The following is a 19,556-nucleotide window of genomic DNA, read 5'->3' on the forward strand; positions in this document are numbered from 1 at the left end:
TAGTCGTATGCCAGTGACAGTGTTTACCAAGTGGTTTTGACCAATAATATCTCGCCAGCAGTGCAGACACCCTCTCTGAAGCGTATAAAAGAAAGTGACCTTTCAGCTGTTTCTGAAAGATTCTCAGTAACATCCAACAGTGCGGATCACGTTCTCTGAAGACTCAGAGAGATTCCAAAATGCTCTTGTTCCTGTTCATGTTCGGTCTGGCTCTGGGTGCTGTGTCTTCATCTGATGACCATCAAGGGCAGCTACAGCGTGGCACCTGTCCCATGTTCTGGTTCAACTTCAACGGCCGCTGCTACAAGTACGTTGCCACACGTATGACCTGGGCTGATGCAGAACTCCACTGTGTGTCAGAGGGAGCCAACTTGGTGTCTATCCACAGTCTGAATGAACATAATTTTGTCAAATCCCTGGTCAAGAACTATGACCCTGCTGAAGGATGGACCTGGATTGGACTCAGTGATGTCCACAAAGAAGGCAGTTGGATGTGGTCTGATGGGTCTGCAGTGAAGTTTGTCTTTTGGGCCACAGGACAGCCAGACAACGCTGGAGGACGGGAAAACTGTGGACACCTCAACTTTGGCACAGAATTAAAATGGAACGACCATCATTGTTCTCAGACGTTCACTTTTGTTTGTGCGTCTCGCACAATTTGTCCATAGCAAACAAGAAGGTTGTATCTGAGTCAGCTCAGTGACTTTCCACCTGTTGCTCTGTAGTAAAGCATTAAGCCTGCATAAAGAAGAACAAATGTCAAAGTGAATGTACTGAATGACTCTCGTGAATAAACTAAAAAAGCAACTGTTTGATGATTTGATTAACATTATGCCTTTCACACAAGATCAAAGTAGGCTACATTTTAATTTCCACAAACAGAGCTTCAAGCCCACCACTTTACACTGACCTGTGTTAATGTAAAAGGCTAAACTTCAAAACTTGATAAGTTAACATGGGATATTACACTTTTTGAACCTAGCAACATATTTATAATTCATTTCACACTGAACAAAATCTGTATTTAATACTTTCAGAATCACTTACATAACTGTAATATGAGCTACAATATGGGATATTTTCACAGACAGCACAGATCAAACCTGATCCGTTAGATCCCTTTTGTATTCTAAGTGTAAATTGACAGCTGGATCATACATGCATTGTTTTTGGAGTTGTGGTCCATGTATCACCACCCAGATTAATACAAGTTAAAAGTACAATATCTGTTAGGGTCCGGGTGAACATGTGTACAATACAATTTAAATAGATCCATGAGAATCTACGAGTGTAGCACAGTGGTTTCAGGAGTTTTGGAGGGGGTTTCCAATGAAAAGCTCACTGCCAAAATAAAAGGACTTAGTTCAAAGGACAAGGGGCACATTGAACTGAAAGATAACGGGAATTTTGGGAGGACTTCCCTGAATAATATGGTCATGGAGGGAGAGATACATATGGCTTGTGTTTGACTGCCTTGTTTTCATTTAATTTCTGTTTAATTTTTAAACTCACCACACGTGTTTTTTTTATTGGACTACGATGCTTCGGTTCTGGCGGATAATATAGAAAATTATTTCATAATACATTTTTAAGAGAAAGATGTTACATTGAGTCCTGCAGCATGGATGTGCAACAGAGCTGTGACGAAGACCCACTTTTAAACAGAAGTATCGTCTTATGACCAGCTTAGTCTGTGTCCCTGCATTTAAACACTCACCTTTAAAGATGTTTTTGTGACAGCAAACTTGCTTGAGCCAGTATTTCATTTTAGGTGGATGTAAATTCTAAAGACTAAACAAGTCAGTTTTTGTGCAGGAAATGTTTCTTGAGGCTATGTCATCAACCTACGTTAGAGTTTTTTTATTCACAAACTTAAACCACTCAACATTATAAGAGAATTATTCATAAATTCAGTGACTTCTGTGCAGTTTTGAGGTGACAAAAGTTAATTTGCCATATTGACAGGCTCAGCAATGTGGAAGTGTGTCCTTCAGAAGGAAACAAGTTTGTGGTTTGAAGCTGTGATGCTGTGATGTGAAGGTACTTGTTGTTATGTCTTGTGGCCACTTGAGGGCAGAAGCATCTATGTAAGAGACAGGAAACCAACAGCTTTTTTTTTTTTAAAGCTGTTGATTAAAATTCTGTTTTAATGTTAAAACTACAACAACAACAACAAAACAAACAAAAACACAAATTATGCCTTTAAATATGAATTTAAAACTTTTTTTATTATGTCTTAACTTACAGTCAGTTGCTTATTTTGTCATTGTCTGTCTGACAGTTTGGTCCAACTCTTAAAGAATCATTAACTGTAATAATTACCTCCGCCAATGAGGCTATGTTGTCGCCAGTGTTGGTCTGTTTGTCTGGTTGTTTGTCTGTTTGATTGTTTGTCTGCAAAATAACTCAAAAGTTATGAACGGATTTTGATGAAATTTTCAGGAAAGGTGGATAATGGGACAAGGAACAGATGATGTGAAGGTACTTGTGTATAGTATATCGTCCAAAATCATGAAAAAATGTCATAGTTTAGTATGTCATCCAAAATATTAAAAAAAAAAAAGTCATAGTAAATTATGTCATCCAAAATATTAAAAAAAAGACATAGTATATGTCGTCCAAAATCATGAAAAAACGTCATGGTATAGTATGTTGTCCAAAATATTTTTTTAAAAAAGTCATAGTATAGTATGTCGTCCAAAATATTAAAAAAAGTCATAGTATAGTATGTCGTCCAAAATATTAAAAAAAAGTCATAGTATAGTATGTCATCCAAAATATTAAAAAAAAGTCATAGTAAAATATGTCGTCCAAAATATTAAAAAAAAGTCATAGTATAGTATGTCATCCAAAATATTAAAAAAAAGTCATAGTAAAATATGTCGTCCAAAATATTAAAAAAAAGTCATAGTATAGTATGTCATCCAAAATATTAAAAAAAAGTCATAGTAAAATATGTCGTCCAAAATATTAAAAAAAAGTCATAGTATAGTATGTCATCCAAAATATTAAAAAAAGTCATAGTATAGTATGTCATCCAAAATATTAAAAAAAGTCATAGTATAGTATGTCGTCCAAAATCATGAAAAAAAGTCATAGTAAAATATGTCGTCCAAAACATTAAAAAAAGTCATAGTATAGTATGTCATCCAAAATATTAAAAAAAAGTCATAGTATAGTATGTCATCCAAAACATTAAAAAAAAGTCATAGTAAAGTATGTCGTCCAAAATATTAAAAAAAAGTCATAGTATAGTATGTCATCCAAAATATTAAAAAAAAGTCATAGTATAGTATGTCGTACAAAATCATGAAAAAAAGTCATAGTAAAGTATGTCGTCCAAAATTAGTTGCAGTCATGTTTGTCTGATAGTTGCAGTGTTTGTCTGATAGTTACAGTCATGTTTGTCTGATAGTTGCAATCATGTTTGTCTGATAGTTGCAGTCATGTTTGTCTGATAGTTAATCATGTTTGTCTGATAGTTGCAGTCATGTTTGTCTGATAGTTAATCATGTTTGTCTGATAGTTGCAGTCATGTTTGTCTGATAGTTAATCATGTTTGTCTGATAGTTGCAGTCATGTTTGTCTGATAGTTACAGTCATGTTTGTCTGATAGTTGCAGTCATGTTTGTCTGATAGTTAATCATGTTTGTCTGATAGTTACAGTCATGTTTGTCTGATAGTTAATCATGTTTGTCTGATAGTTACAGTCATGTTTGTCTGATAGTTACAGTCATGTTTGTCTGATAGTTAATCATGTTTGTCTGATAGTTACAGTCATGTTTGTCTGATAGTTAATCATGTTTGTCTGATAGTTACAGTCATGTTTGTCTGATAGTTACAGTCATGTTTGTCTGATAGTTAATCATGTTTGTCTGATAGTTGCAGTCATGTTTGTCTGATAGTTACAGTCATGTTTGTCTGATAGTTGCAGTCATGTTTGTCTGATAGTTACAGTCATGTTTGTCTGATAGTTACAGTCATGTTTGTCTGATAGTTAATCATGTTTGTCTGATAGTTGCAGTCATGTTTGTCTGATAGTTACAGTCATGTTTGTCTGATAGTTGCAGTCATGTTTGTCTGATAGTTACAGTCATGTTTGTCTGATAGTTACAGTCATGTTTGTCTGATAGTTACAGTCATGTTTGTCTGATAGTTGCAGTCATGTTTGTCTGATAGTTACAGTCATGTTTGTCTGATAGTTGCAGTCATGTTTGTCTGATAGTTAATCATGTTTGTCTGATAGTTGCAGTCATGTTTGTCTGATAGTTAATCATGTTTGTCTGATAGTTGCAGTCATGTTTGTCTGATAGTTAATCATGTTTGTCTGATAGTTGCAGTCATGTTTGTCTGATAGTTGCAGTGTTTGTCTGATAGTTGCAGTCATGTTTGTCTGATAGTTGCAGTGTTTGTCTGATAGTTACAGTCATGTTTGTCTGATAGTTACAGTCATGTTTGTCTGATAGTTACAGTCATGTTTGTCTGATAGTTGCAGTCATGTTTGTCTGATAGTTAATCATGTTTGTCTGATAGTTGCAGTCATGTTTATCTGATAGTTGCAGTCATGTTTGTCTGATAGTTAATCATGTTTGTCTGATAGTTGCAGTCATGTTTGTCTGATAGTTGCAGTGTTTGTCTGATAGTTACAGTCATGTTTGTCTGATAGTTAATCATGTTTGTCTGATAGTTGCAGTCATGTTTATCTGATAGTTGCAGTCATGTTTGTCTGATAGTTAATCATGTTTGTCTGATAGTTGCAGTCATGTTTGTCTGATAGTTGCAGTGTTTGTCTGATAGTTACAGTCATGTTTGTCTGATAGTTAATCATGTTTGTCTGATAGTTGCAGTGTTTGTCTGATAGTTGCAGTGTTTGTCTGATAGTTGCAGTCATGTTTGTCTGATAGTTAATCATGTTTATCTGATAGTTGCAGTCATGTTTGTCTGATAGTTAATCATGTTTGTCTGATAGTTGCAGTCATGTTTGTCTGATAGTTGCAGTGTTTGTCTGATAGTTGCAGTGTTTGTCTGATAGTTGCAGTCATGTTTGTCTGATAGTTAATCATGTTTGTCTGATAGTTGCAGTCATGTTTGTCTGATAGTTAATCATGTTTGTCTGATAGTTGCAGTCATGTTTGTCTGATAGTTAATCATGTTTGTCTGATAGTTGCAGTCATGTTTGTCTGATAGTTAATCATGTTTGTCTGATAGTTACAGTCATGTTTGTCTGATAGTTACAGTCATGTTTGTCTGATAGTTGCAGTCATGTTTGTCTGATAGTTACAGTCATGTTTGTCTGATAGTTGCAGTGTTTGTCTGATAGTTACAGTCATGTTTGTCTGATAGTTGCAGTGTTTGTCTGATAGTTGCAGTCATGTTTGTCTGATAGTTAATCATGTTTGTCTGATAGTTGCAGTCATGTTTGTCTGATAGTTGCAGTGTTTGTCTGATAGTTGCAGTGTTTGTCTGATAGTTGCAGTCATGTTTGTCTGATAGTTAATCATGTTTGTCTGATAGTTGCAGTCATGTTTGTCTGATAGTTAATCATGTTTGTCTGATAGTTGCAGTCATGTTTGTCTGATAGTTGCAGTCATGTTTGTCTGATAGTTAATCATGTTTGTCTGATAGTTAATCATGTTTGTCTGATAGTTACAGTCATGTTTGTCTGATAGTTAATCATGTTTGTCTGATAGTTGCAGTCATGTTTGTCTGATAGTTAATCATGTTTGTCTGATAGTTGCAGTCATGTTTGTCTGATAGTTAATCATGTTTGTCTGATAGTTACAGTCATGTTTGTCTGATAGTTACAGTCATGTTTGTCTGATAGTTGCAGTCATGTTTGTCTGATAGTTACAGTCATGTTTGTCTGATAGTTGCAGTGTTTGTCTGATAGTTACAGTCATGTTTGTCTGATAGTTGCAGTGTTTGTCTGATAGTTGCAGTCATGTTTGTCTGATAGTTAATCATGTTTGTCTGATAGTTGCAGTCATGTTTGTCTGATAGTTGCAGTGTTTGTCTGATAGTTGCAGTGTTTGTCTGATAGTTGCAGTCATGTTTGTCTGATAGTTAATCATGTTTGTCTGATAGTTGCAGTCATGTTTGTCTGATAGTTAATCATGTTTGTCTGATAGTTGCAGTCATGTTTGTCTGATAGTTGCAGTCATGTTTGTCTGATAGTTAATCATGTTTGTCTGATAGTTAATCATGTTTGTCTGATAGTTACAGTCATGTTTGTCTGATAGTTGCAGTCATGTTTGTCTGATAGTTACAGTCATGTTTGTCTGATAGTTGCAGTGTTTGTCTGATAGTTACAGTCATGTTTGTCTGATAGTTGCAGTGTTTGTCTGATAGTTACAGTCATGTTTGTCTGATAGTTGCAGTGTTTGTCTGATAGTTACAGTCTCCTACAGGAGATTCAGTCTCTCTCGCTCTCTCTTTTTACTGGTTTCAGTCTCTTATCTGCATGCAAGGTGTGCATCAGTTTCCCCTGTTGTTGCGTAGCTTGTCCTCTTCCCAGGCCTACATTTTAAGAGGAGGTCACATGGCTCGGACTCTACCTGTTTGTAGACACCCGGAAGTTACTAACACCCTTACTGATTCATTCTTTATATTTGTTTACAACCTCAACTGATTGTCTATACTGTCATTGTATTATGTTTGTCTGTTCTGTGCACATTACATCTATTGTATTTAAATCTGTCTCACAACAACTAAAGCCATGTATGTTGATCATTGAATAGGCAGATACAGTCTAATAGAAAGAGAACAATGCCAGTTAGTCACTGCTGCAGTATCTGCGCTGACTGTTACTATACTGTATCAGAAAAAAAAAGAAAAAGTAAAAACAGGACTCAGTGTAATGATTCAAACCATCAGAAGCCCCCAAAGGTACCAGCGGACACACTGATATTGGAAAACTATGCTGCCACGTGTACGATTTTTAATGTAATCATTTCCTGATTTGTCGCGTCCCTTTTGTTTTTACAGCCATAGCAGTAAAATGTGTGATGCAGTGTGTCTGAGATCAGTGATTGTGTTCACATGTCCTGTGATTATGCTACTGCTGCACTTTTTAAAAACAAATAATACAGGGGCCACTACAGAAATATGTTTAGTGCCAGAGTCAAAGGAACTGATAACATATTTATGGATCTCTGATGGCCTCTGATAAATCAGTATTCCCGTAATCTAGGTGACTTGGTCCAAACAACTGTTGATAAATAATAAATATTTATTGCTTGTCTGTTATTTCCTTGTTTTCATTTCAGAGTCCTGGTTAATTTTTATCCAAACACTCCTCACACACGTTTCTCACGTGACTGTGTTGTTTTCATTCTAGTACATAATAAGATAATATAAATATTTTTGTGCTGTCAGTAATATGGACCTGTAGATTTTTCAGTGCAGCAACATCCTCTTAAATTTCTCTTATCTTTTCTCTTAACTTTCTGTTGAGATGAAAATGAAGAGAAATCAGCTCCAGGTGCACCAAACCTTCTTAACCATACGAATCCCACTGTTAAACAAACTTAAACAAAGTAAATATGATTTTCTAAAGTGTCAGTACTGACATTCCAGAAAAAATAATGATGCTGTGAATGCCTCGTCAGCAGCAGTGGTGGAGGAAGAATTCAGATCTTTACTGAAGTACTCACTGCAAAAAAATTCAATGAATATCAAAATAGTCGCCTTTTTTTGTTTTAATCAACTGACTGATCATTTCAGCTGCGCTTGGATATTTCCATATGGTTTCTTTGTGCACAAAAATCTTAATTTGTGAGGCAACTAGTAACTGAAGTCATCTAATAATTACAGTGGAGAAGGAAGAAGAAGAAGAAAGTGGCATGAGATTAAAATAGTCAAGTAAAGTAAAAGCACCTCAAAGTTGTACTTAAATACAACTTGGGTATATGTGCTTCATTACACTCCACCACAGGTCAGCAGAGGGAACTAAAATTAAGGAGGAGGTGCTTGAGAGCTCCTGTGGCAGCAGCAGAGCAGAGTGTTTTGTTGCCTCTCAGCGTGGGATTTTATTGCCTTGCTTGTATGATTTTTGTTAAGAAAACCCATGGATTGGTTGTTTTAAAGGTGCCTCGTGGTTATTTTGGGTCAGTGGTGGAGTTCTGTTTGCCCCATAGGGCCGCCAAAAGGTGGGGCGTAACACTCAGAATCCGTCTCATCGAATAGATGTGTGTGATATTTGAAAATGCACTCTCTGCATGAAGCCTGGATGACCAAAGCATGTAAGCCATTCAGAAGCTGAACGTATCAAACAGAAATCAATGAATACTGATGAAATAAGAACAAAGTGTGCACATGTTCAGCAATGAGAGGAAAACTCCTCATACTGTATGTCTCCTCCTGCTCGAGGCCCACTGAGTCCTGCAGCATAAATGTACTGCAGAGCTGTGATGAAGACCCACATTTAAACAGAGACAGTCTCATGAGCAGCTTAGTCTTTGTCTCTGCATGTAAACACTCACCTTTAAAGACAGAATCCAATCACTCGTTGTCACCAACATCTCCTTGATTACAGCACCCTTTGCAGGTCTCCATCTATGTGTTCGGAGACTCCTGGAGGTTGCTGACATTCCTCTGGATCTATTCCTAAAACCCGGATATGAGTTAGCATTTTGCCACTCACAGTTGCCTCATCTTGAAGTCAATGGGTTTTTGGAATGTTTTTTTTTAATTAGATGCCTAAGAGACTTTCATGACAAAATAAAATACACTAGTAAATATTCCACTTGTGAACTTTGAGCCTTCTGTGTATGGGGTGCCGTTTGTAAAGTGTCTCACACTGAAAATAACATCAACATTTTGCCACATTTAGCTTCAAACATTGTTTAAAAAAGTATTGTGATTTTTTTAATGTCACCTTTTACCACATTTACAGCAATATTTGTTAAATTAGAAATATATTAAATAGTTAAATCTAAATATTAAATGTGGCACCTAAATGTTAAATGTTAAATCTAAATGCTAAATCTAAATCTAAATCTAAATCTAAATGCTAAATCTAAATCTAAATCTAAATCTAAATATTAAATCTAAATCTAAATCTAAATGTTAAATCTAAATATTAAATCTAAATCTAAATGCTAAATCTAAATCTAAATATTAAATCTAAATCTAAATCTAAATGTTAAATCTAAATCTAAATCTAAATGTTAAATCTAAATGTTTTGGGTGAAACTAAATATTTAGCTAATATGCAAATTCACACTGCCGGTCACCGGAAGTACCAAAATAAAAGGTCGAGATGGTCAGACTGTTTATAGAATCAAATAACGAATTAAAACCAACTTATCGGGGGAAATGGACACTTGAACATACATTAGCGTGATAATAACTACCTAAAATAACAAGAAACGTGTTTGGAGAAATTTTATTGGACGTGTACTTTGAGTTGTTAGTGTCCTTTCGGAGGGATTAACAACCTAAGCTAAGCTAACAACCGTCAGTTCTTAGTCCCGTTAGCAGTGTCTGTAATGACTCATTAACTCTTAAACGGTCCGTGAAAAAAATATTTTTTTTTCCAGCGGATGTCTTAGTTACAACATGATTGAGCTAGCAAAGCAGTTTTGTCTTGCGATGTGTGGTATTTATTCAGTTTTGGGAAATCACGATGTCTAGAAAGCATCAGTGGCTGCAGCAAAGCTATCAGGGCGTCATCTGTTAAATGTCTCCCATTGTCGGATACGACATGAAACTACTCCAGTTAGCTCAATCATGTTGTAACTAAGACATCCGCTGGAAAAAATATTTTCTTCACGGACCGTTTAGAGTTAGTGAGTCATTACAGACACCGCTAACGGGGCTAACAGCTAACAGTTAGCCTCGCTAATCTACGATAACCATGTTATTAATTTCAGACCGTGATAGTAATGTTTGTTCAGTCATAGTGTTTATAGGCTTTACAAACACCAGATTAGTCTAAACGGTGATACAGTGACGTGAAAAACGTGAGATGTGCATATATATATGTTGCTAAACTCGGCTGGTTTTCTACCCGTAAGTATTTGTAAACAACAAGGTGATTCCCTCAGAAGGGACACTAACAACTCAAAGTACACATCAAATAAAATTTCTCCAAACACCTTTCTTGTTATTTTAGGTAGTTATTATCACGCTAATGTATGTTCAAGTGTCCATTTCCCCCGATAAGTTGGTTTTAATTCATTATTTGATTCTATAAACTGTCTGACCATCTCGACCTTTTATTTTGGTACTTCCGGTGACCGGCAGTGTGAATTTGCATATTAGCTAAATATTTAGTTTCACCCAAAACATTTAGATTTAACATTTAGATTTAATATTTAGATTTAGATTTAGATTTAACATTTATATTTATATTTATATTTAGCATTTAGATTTAACATTTAGATTTAGATTTAGATTTAATATTTAGATTTAACATTTAACATTTAGGTGCCACATTTAATATTTAGATTTAACTATTTAATATATTTCTAAGTTAACAAATATTGCTGTAAATGTGGTAAAAGGTGACGTTAAAAAAATCACAATACTTTTTTAAACATTGTTTGAAGCTAAATGTGGCAAAATGTTGATGTTATTTTCAGCGTGAGACACTTTACAAACGGCGCCCCATATTCTGTGCCTTAAAAAAGGTGGTTGTGAACAAGTGGCTAAACAAGATCACAGGACATCATCACACCCAACGCAGCTTTACAGCCGTGTTGTGGGGATGTTAAGTCATGAGACGGGTAGTGTAGTTTATTTACAGCCAGGCGGTATTTCGGCCTCAAAAATCATCAGTGTTCATTCGTGATTATCTTGCTGAACAAAACATGTAAGTATCATAAACGTTTGTTTGCCACAGAGCTTATTTTCTGCAGTAATCCAAAATCCAATGGAAAATCTCATAGGTTTTTTGATGAAGGAACCAGAGCGATGTTAACTTCCATGTGGGCCTACAGAAAAACATCACCCCTGGAGCACTCTCTATGTTAACAGTCTCAAATTTTGTCATTCTGATTGTCTATACTGTAATAATTTTGTTTGTCTGTTCTGTACACACAGCATCTATTGTATTTAAATCTGTCTCACAACAACTAAAGCTATGTATGTTGATCATTGAATAGGCAGATACAGTCTAATAGAAAGAGAACAATGCCAGTTAGTCACTGCTGCAGTATCTGCGCTGACTGTTACTATACTGTATCAGAAAAAAAGAAAGAAAAAAGAAAAGGTAGGTCTCACAGTGTGATGATTCAAACCATCAGAAGCCTCCAAAGGTACCAGCGGACACCCTGATATTAGACAACTATGCTGCCACGTGTACGATTTTTAATGTAATCATTTCCTGATTTGTAATGTCCCTTTTGTTTTTACAGCCATAGCAGTAAAATGTGTGATGCAGTGTGTCTGAGATCAGTGATTGTGTTCGCATGTCCTGTGATTATGCTACTGCTGCACTTTTTAAAAACAAATAATACAGGGGCCACTACAGAAATGTGTAGCTGAACCTTTAATATCCACACAGACTTCACACTATAGACACCACTGACTGTCTGTAGTTTAGCACAGCATCATATACCAGGTTTCCTCGTCTTGTTAAGGATTTTGCCAGTAAGAATTTTAGTGCTAAAGTCAGAGGAACTGATAACATATTTATGGATCTCTGATGGCCTCTGATAAATCAGTATTCCCGTAATCTAGGTGACTTGGTCCAAACAACTGTTGATAAATAATAAATATTTATTGCTTGTCTGTTATTTCCTTGTTTTCATTTCAGAGTCCTGGTTAATTTTTATCCAAACACTCCTCACACACGTTTCTCATGTGACCGTGTTGTTTTCATTCTGGTACATAATAAGATAATAATTTGACAATGTCCTGTAAATTGTCTTCATTTTTTGGCTCATATTCAGATACTGTGTAGTTGTGTGCAGGTAAAAGTGTTTGCCCAGTGGTTTTGACCTGTGACATCACACCAGCAGTGCAGACACCCTCTCTGAAGCGTATAAAAGAAAGTGGCCTTTCAGCTGTCTCTGAAAGATTCTCAATAACATCCAACAGTGCAGATCACGTTCTCCAAAGACTTAGACAAAGACTCCGACACCAACATGCTCTTGTTCCTGTTCATGTTCGGTCTGGCTCTGGGTGCTGTGTCTCCTTCAGACGCCCATCAGGTGAAGCTACAGCGTGGCGCCTGTCCCATGTTCTGGTACAGCTTCAACGGCCGCTGCTACAAGTACGTCGCTACACGTTTCACCTGGGCTGATGCAGAACTCCACTGTGTGAGACAAGGAGCCAACCTGGTGTCCATCCACAGTCTGAATGAACACAATTTCGTCCAATCCCTGATCAAGAACTTTGACCCTGCACAGGGAAGGACCTGGATTGGACTCAGTGACATCCACAAGGAAGGACGATGGATGTGGTCTGATGGGTCTGCAGTGGACTTTTCCTTTTGGGCCAGAGGGGAGCCAAACAACAATAATAAATACGAACACTGTGCTCACAACAACTATTCTGCAGATTTGAAATGGAATGACGTCCCCTGTTCTTTAACTTATGCCTCTGTTTGTACATTTCATATAACCTGTCCTTGCAACTGAGACAGTAAAATATGTCTGACTGAGCCTGATCTCTGTTCACCTGTTGCTCTGTTGACATGAATTAGGCCTCTACAATAAAGACACACTGTTGTGTGTTTACAGAAGTCACTTCATTTTCATGAATGTTGGACATTCACACAGGTAACTTTAGTGGTTGATCAAAAGGAATATTTCCACGCCTTTATCATAATCTCAAAATTAATATTACCAATATTTATTAAAAATAATAATACCCCTTCATTGTACTTAACAAACATGTATTATTAAGAGGATTAGAACCTACAGCCATAAACTAAACATGATTTTTAATCCACAGATTGCTACCCTTTGTGTTTTTATAGATTTACATTTATTTGTGTCTTTGCATGTCTTCTCCAGCTGTGTGTCTTGTGTGTGTAAATTAAAAGAATCTGGCCTTGACCTGATCTGTATGAAAACTGTCCCAGGATCAATTTTATGATTTTGTGCTGTATAAATAAAATTGTTTTGGCTTATCTCTTACACATACTAAAACAAAGTCTACGAAATCTATGCCTATGTGTCTGTATGTTAAATTTAGGACAACACAGGTTTAGCAGTTTGACATAATCACAAGGACACTATTATCTATTATTTTGTACATTCTCAGGGTAGATTTCCCCTTTAAAGTGAGACTATGTAACCTCTGCTGATCAGCAGCCACTGCAGCGTCTGTAGGCAGTTATAGGATAATGCTGAATACCAAACGACCATTTAGCTGCTAAGCATTCAGCTAAACAATAATTCAGCATTTTGCTATAAGACTAAGCCACTGTAACAGAAGCACAAGTAAAGAAGAATCATAAATTCAGCTGTTGACTGTAATACAGCCACCATGAACTACTGGTCATAGACTGTTGTAGCTGCAAGACTCCTGAATGTTGAAATGAGCAACAATTTGTTTTATTTCTATGCATTTGGCTTTTTATTTGTAAGAGGAACACTGTGTTATTTATTATCTTTAAAGTTAAGAATTGTTAAGAAGAAAAGATGTCTATGGTCTGAAACTGCAATGCTGGAACATAAAAGTACTTGTTGTTATGTTTTGTGGCCACTTGAGGGCAGCAGAAGAGCAGGTCAGTGTGAGGACACTCTTCTCTTGGCTCTGGTGGTGCATGCTGTGATGGACAGGAAACCAGCAGGAGCGTTTATTTAGTGTTTTATCAGCCGTTGTCATGACTGTGTAAAGTTAAACTGTGTTTTGCCCTGTGTGAATGCATTGGAACTCCAAAATAAAGCTATAAATGTAAAACTTTATGTGTGTACAGAGGTTATGTAATCAACATTCATTCTGCTAATGTTGGGTATTCACAAAAGAAACATTTTCATATCTAATAATAAAAGTTTTCTGTCCCCTTCATTCTGTAATGTAATAACAATAAACACGATTGCATTTTATTCCACAGATTTATCACCTTCTTGTTTGTGTTGACTTCAGTTATTTCAGTGTTTTTCCATGTCTGTTCCAGTCTGTGTGTAATAGATAGATATGGGAACAGCACAGGTGTAACAGCTGTTGCAGTCACCAGTACACTGCCTATCAGCATGTGAATATTTGATTAACCACAGGCTTTGAGAGTAAAATGCAAGTGGAAATGTTTATATAGACTTTTATGTGACATGTCCAGGTGCTGGTGGTGTTTTTTTGGCTCATGTTGAGTTACTGTGTGGTTGTGTACAGCTGAAAGTGTTTGCCAAGTTCAGTTGACCACTAATACTGTGCCAACAGTGCAGACACCCTCTCTGAAGCATATAAAAGAAAGCAGTGTGTCACCTCTCTCCTTCAGGGTCTTGATCCCATCCAGCGGTGCAGATCAACTCCAGCCAACATATGACCCCTCATCCTGCTCCTGTGACACAGAGACGCCAACATGCTCTCGCTCCTCTTGTTGTTTGGTCTGGCTCTGGGTGCTGTGTCGTCTCCTGATGTGAAGCTACAGCGTGGCAACTGTCCCATGTCCTGGTTCAGCTTCAACGGCCGCTGCTAGAAGTACATCGCCACACGTTTCACCTGGGCTGATGCAGAGCTCCACTGTGTGTCAGAGGGAGCCAACCTGGTGTCCATCCACAGTGCAGATGAAGAGAATTTTGTCAAATCTCTGATCAAGAACTTTGACCCTGCACAGGGGTATACCTGGATCGGACTGAGTGACACCCAGAAGGAAGGAGGATGGATGTGGTCTGATGGGTCTGCAGTGGACTTTACCTTTTGGAATACAGGACAGCCAGACAACTATAGAGAATACGAACACTGTGCTCACAACAACATATATTTTCTCTTAACTTTCTGTTGAGATGAAAATGAAGAGAAATCGGCTCCAGGTGCACCAAACCTTCTTAACCATACAAATCCCACTGTTAAATAAACTTAAACAAAGTAAATATGATTTTCTAAAGTGTCAGTACTGACATTCCAGAAAAAATAATGATGCTGTGAATGCCTCGTCAGCAGCAGTGGTGGTGGAGGAAGTATTCAGATCTTTACTGAAGTACTCACTGCAAAAAAATTCAATGAATATCAAAATAGTCGTCTTTTTTTGTTTTAATCAACTGACTGATCATTTCAGCTGCGCTTGGATATTTCCATATGGTTTCTTTGTGCACAAAAATCTTAATTTGTGAGGCAACTAGTAACTGAAGTCATCTAATAATCACAGTGGAGAAGGAAGAAGAAGAAGAAGAAGAAGAAGAAGAAGAAGAAGAAGAAGAAGAAGAAGAAGAAAGTGGCATGAGATTAAAATAGTCAAATAAAGTAAAAGCATACAACTTGGGTATATGTGCTTCATTACACTCCACCACAGGTCAGCTGAGGGAACTAAAATTAAGGAGGAGGTGCTTGAGAGCTCCTGTGGCAGCAGCAGAGCAGAGTGTTTTGTTGCCTCTCAGCGTGGGATTTTATTGCCTTGCTTGTATGATTTTTGTTAATAAAACCCATGGATTGGTTGTTTTAAAGGTGCCTCATGGTTATTTTGGGTCAGTGGTGGAGTTCTGTTTGCCCCATAGGGCCGCCAAAAGGTGGGGCGTAACACTCAGAATCCGTCTCATCGAATAGATGTGTGTGATATTTGAAAATGCACTCTCTGCATGAAGCCTGGATGACCAAAGCATGTAAGCCATTCAGAAGCTGAACGTATCAAACAGAAATCAATGAATACTGACGAAATAAGAACAAAGTGTGCACATGTTCAACAATGAGAGGAAAACTCCTCATACTGTATGTCTCCTCCTGCTTGAGGCCCACTGAGTCCTGCAGCATAAATGTACTACAGAGCTGTGATGAAGACCCACATTTAAACAGAGACAGTCTCATGAGCAGCTTAGTCTTTGTCTCTGCATGTAAACACTCACCTTTAAAGACAGAATCCAATCACTCGTTGTCACCAACATCTCCTTGATTACAGCACCCTTTGCAGGTCTCCATCTATGTGTTCGGAGACTCCTGGAGGTTGCTGACATTCCTCTGGATCTATTCCTAAAACCCGGATATGAGTTAGCATTTTGCCGCTCACAGTTGCCTCATCTTGAAGTCAATGGGTTTTCTGAATGCTTTTTTTTTAATTAGATGCCTACGAGACTTTCATGACAAAATAAAATACACCAGTAAATATTCCACTTGTGAACTTTGAGCCTTCTGTGCCTTAAAAAAGGTGGTTGTGAACAAGTGGCTAAACAAGATCACAGGACATCATCACACCCAACGCAGCTTTACAGCCGTGTTGTGGGGATGTTAAGTCATGAGACGGGTAGTGTAGTTTATTTACAGCCAGGCGGTATTTCGGCCTCAAAAATCATCAGTGTTCATTCGTGATTATCTTGCTGAACAAAACATGTAAGTATCATAAACGTTTGTTTGCCACAGAGCTTATTTTCTGCAGTAATCCAAAATCCAATGGAAAATCTCATAGGTTTTTTGATGAAGGAACCAGAGCGATGTTAACTTCCATGTGGGCCTACAGAAAAACATCACCCCTGGAGCACTCTCTATGTTAACAGTCTCAAATTTTGTCATTCTGATTGTCTATACTGTAATAATTTTGTTTGTCTGTTCTGTACACACAGCATCTATTGTATTTAAATCTGTCTCACAACAACTAAAGCCATGTATGTTGATCATTGAATAGGCAGATACAGTCTAATAGAAAGAGAACAATGCCAGTTAGTCACTGCTGCAGTATCTGCGCTGACTGTTACTATACTGTATCAGAAAAAAAAAGAAAGAAAAAAGAAAAGGTAGGTCTCACAGTGTGATGATTCAAACCATCAGAAGCCCCCAAAGGTACCAGCGGACACCCTGATATTAGACAACTATGCTGCCACGTGTACGATTTTTAATGTAATCATTTCCTGATTTGTCGCGTCCCTTTTGTTTTTACAGCCATAGCAGTAAAATGTGTGATGCAGTGTGTCTGAGATCAGTGATTGTGTTCACATGTCCTGTGATTATGCTACTGCTGCACTTTTTAAAAACAAATAATACAGGGGCCACTACAGAAATATGTTTAGTGCCAGAGTCAAAGGAACTGATAACATATTTATGGATCTCTGATGGCCTCTGATAAATCAGTATTCCCGTAATCTAGGTGACTTCATGTTGATAAATAGCAAACATTTATTGCTTGTCTGTTATTTCCTTGTTTTCATTTCAGAGTCCTGGTTAATTTTTATCCAAACACTCCTCACACACGTTTCTCATGTGACCATGTTGTTTTCATTCCAGTAGATAATGAGCTAATAATTTGACAATGTCCTGTAAATTGTCTTCATTTTTGGCTCATATTCAGATACTGTGTAGTTGTGTGCAGGTAAAAGTGTTTGCCCAGTGGTTTTGAGCAGTGACATCACACCAGCAGTGCAGATACCCTCTCTGAAGCGTATAAAAGAAAGTGGCCTTTCAGCTGTCTCTGAAAGATTCTCAATAACATCCAACAGTGCAGATCACATTCTCCAAAGACTTAGACAAAGACTCTGACACCAACATGCTCTTGTTCCTGTTCATGTTCGGTCTGGCTCTGGGTGCTGTGTCTCCTTCAGACGTCCATCAGGTGAAGCTACAGCGTGGCGCCTGTCCCATGTTCTGGTACAGCTTCAACGGCCGCTGCTACAAGTACGTTGCCACACGTATGACCTGGTCTGATGCAGAGTTCCACTGTGTGAGACAAGGAGCCAACCTGGTGTCCATCCACAGTCTGAATGAACACAATTTCGTCAGATCCCTGATCAGGAACTTTGACCATGCCGAAGGATTGACCTGGATTGGACTCACTGACATTCACAGAGAAGGCAGATGGACGTGGTCCGATGGGTCTAGAGTCAACTTTGTCTTGTGGGATGGGGGACAGCCAGACAACGCTGGAGGACGTGAACACTGTGGACACGTCAACTTTGGCTCAAATCGGAGATGGAATGACCATCAGTGCCATAATGCATTCGCTTCTGTTTGTGTATCCCGCAAAATTTGTTAGCAGCAGAGAAGGACTCAGTGACTTTCCACCTGCTGCTCTGTAGTAATGCATTGACCCTGCATGATAAAGATGCAAATGTGTGTTTGTGCTTTCTCATATATAACCCTACTTACGAATAAAATGGATTGTTTGATGATAATGTCGCTGTGTCTTTTACAGACGTTCAAAATACTTTTAGATTTCCACCACAATATTAAATGATAACAGCTTGGATTTATACAGCACCTTTCAAGTTACCCAAGGTTGCTTTACAGAGTAAGAATACACAAATAAATAATTAGAAATGACAATGAAAATGAAAAACATGAGTTGACTAGAGGCCATACGCCTTGGTGAACAAATGGGTTTTCAGCAGGTTTTTGTAAACGTCCAGAGATGGGGCTTTGTGAATCTCTGCTGGGAGGGAGCTCCAGAGGGTGGGGGCGGCAACACAAAATGCTCTGTTACCAAAAGTTCACAGGCGGGTGTGAGAGGTGGAGAGCAGGCCCGTGTCTGAGGACCATAGGTTCCGGGGCGGGGTATAGGGGTGGAGGAGGTCAGACAGGTAAACGGTGTTTCTTCTATCGTCAAGCCCACCACTTTACGCTATCACTTACTTAACTTTGTTTACACAAGATATAGCTCTTCTTGGACCTGTATCTTGGATATTATAGCCTAATTCATTTCACAATACACAAAGGTTTTATCACAGAGGAGAAGGTCTTGCATCAATGCACCAGCTGAAGGAGCTGATGGGCCTGCGTCTCACTGGAGCTGTACCTTGTATGACTTCATGTGACATGTCTGTCCCTGACATAGTGATGAGGTGGCACCACTGGTCCATTGAGTGCTTGAGTTTCCACATCGACCATTGCTCTGTCTAAAATAAAAAGGAACAAACAGTCCTCATATTATCAGGAGATGCCAAGAAACATCATGAGGAGGAAGTGGAAATAAGACACTGATGATTCTGCTCAAAATGAAATGTGCTGCAGCTTGTATAAACAGCATGGCTGCATTTTGTCCCCAGAACACAAAACTTTCAGGTACAGACTCTCAAATCGTCCAAAAGCTTTAATGGTCACTGAGCGTTTGTGAACACAGATGCAAAGTGAACTCACACTGCAGAGAAGAAGGCTACGTCCACAATACATGCAAACGTGGCTTAAATGTGATTTTTTTTTTTTTTTTTTTTTTTTTTGCTCACATGTGACTGTGACACAGATCTGTTTTTTTTTTCATAGTAGCGAGGACACAGAAATCAGACTTTTCCCAATTAGGTCTAGGCCACTTTCATATGTGGCGCTTAATCCCATACATGTATGATGTCACATATGGGTCACTTCAAACATGGATGTGAACAGTCTAGGCAGAAAGATCAGATTTGGGGAAATAATCAGTGATGGGCATTAGTCTTGAGTCACAGCTCCGACTAAATCACAACAAATTGCTGTCCTAAAGTGAACACAGGGTGCGGTCTAACTCATACACACTGAATAGACGGATGCAGTCT

At 37.9% G+C, this 19,556-nt stretch overlaps 1 protein-coding gene across 2 annotated transcripts; it reads left to right on the forward strand.

Moving 5' to 3' along the window:
- Window positions 1-179: 179 nt before the first annotated feature.
- LOC125905407 (lactose-binding lectin l-2-like) lies at window positions 180-18,203 on the forward strand. 2 transcript variants are annotated; one of them, XM_049603336.1, is made up of 3 exons: window positions 180-328; window positions 12,239-12,446; window positions 17,936-18,203. In XM_049603336.1, exons 1-3 carry the CDS (start codon window positions 180-182, stop codon window positions 18,062-18,064), a joined length of 486 nt encoding a protein of 161 aa, XP_049459293.1. In that variant the 3' UTR covers window positions 18,065-18,203. The 2 variants fall into 2 exon arrangements, with proteins under 2 accessions (XP_049459293.1, XP_049459294.1); XM_049603337.1 differs by lacking the exon at window positions 180-328 and adding an exon at window positions 12,035-12,217 and having other exon boundaries at window positions 12,354-12,446.
- The last annotated feature ends 1,353 nt before the right edge of the window (window positions 18,204-19,556 follow it).

This window comes from Epinephelus fuscoguttatus, linkage group LG17 (assembly GCF_011397635.1).
Source record: "Epinephelus fuscoguttatus linkage group LG17, E.fuscoguttatus.final_Chr_v1".
Taxonomy (NCBI): domain Eukaryota; kingdom Metazoa; phylum Chordata; class Actinopteri; order Perciformes; family Serranidae; genus Epinephelus; species Epinephelus fuscoguttatus.

Bases quoted from the DNA above. Each gene is read 5' to 3' on its own strand.
- LOC125905407 (XM_049603336.1), top strand. From the start codon at position 180: ATGCTCTTGTTCCTGTTCATGTTCGGTCTGGCTCTGGGTGCTGTGTCT. The intron at 329-12,238 runs CTGGGCTGATGC...TACACGTTTCAC, and splicing joins TACGTTGCCACACGTATGAC to CTGGGCTGATGCAGAACTCC. The intron at 12,447-17,935 runs GGGGAGCCAAAC...TTGTGGGATGGG, and splicing joins ACTTTTCCTTTTGGGCCAGA to GGACAGCCAGACAACGCTGG.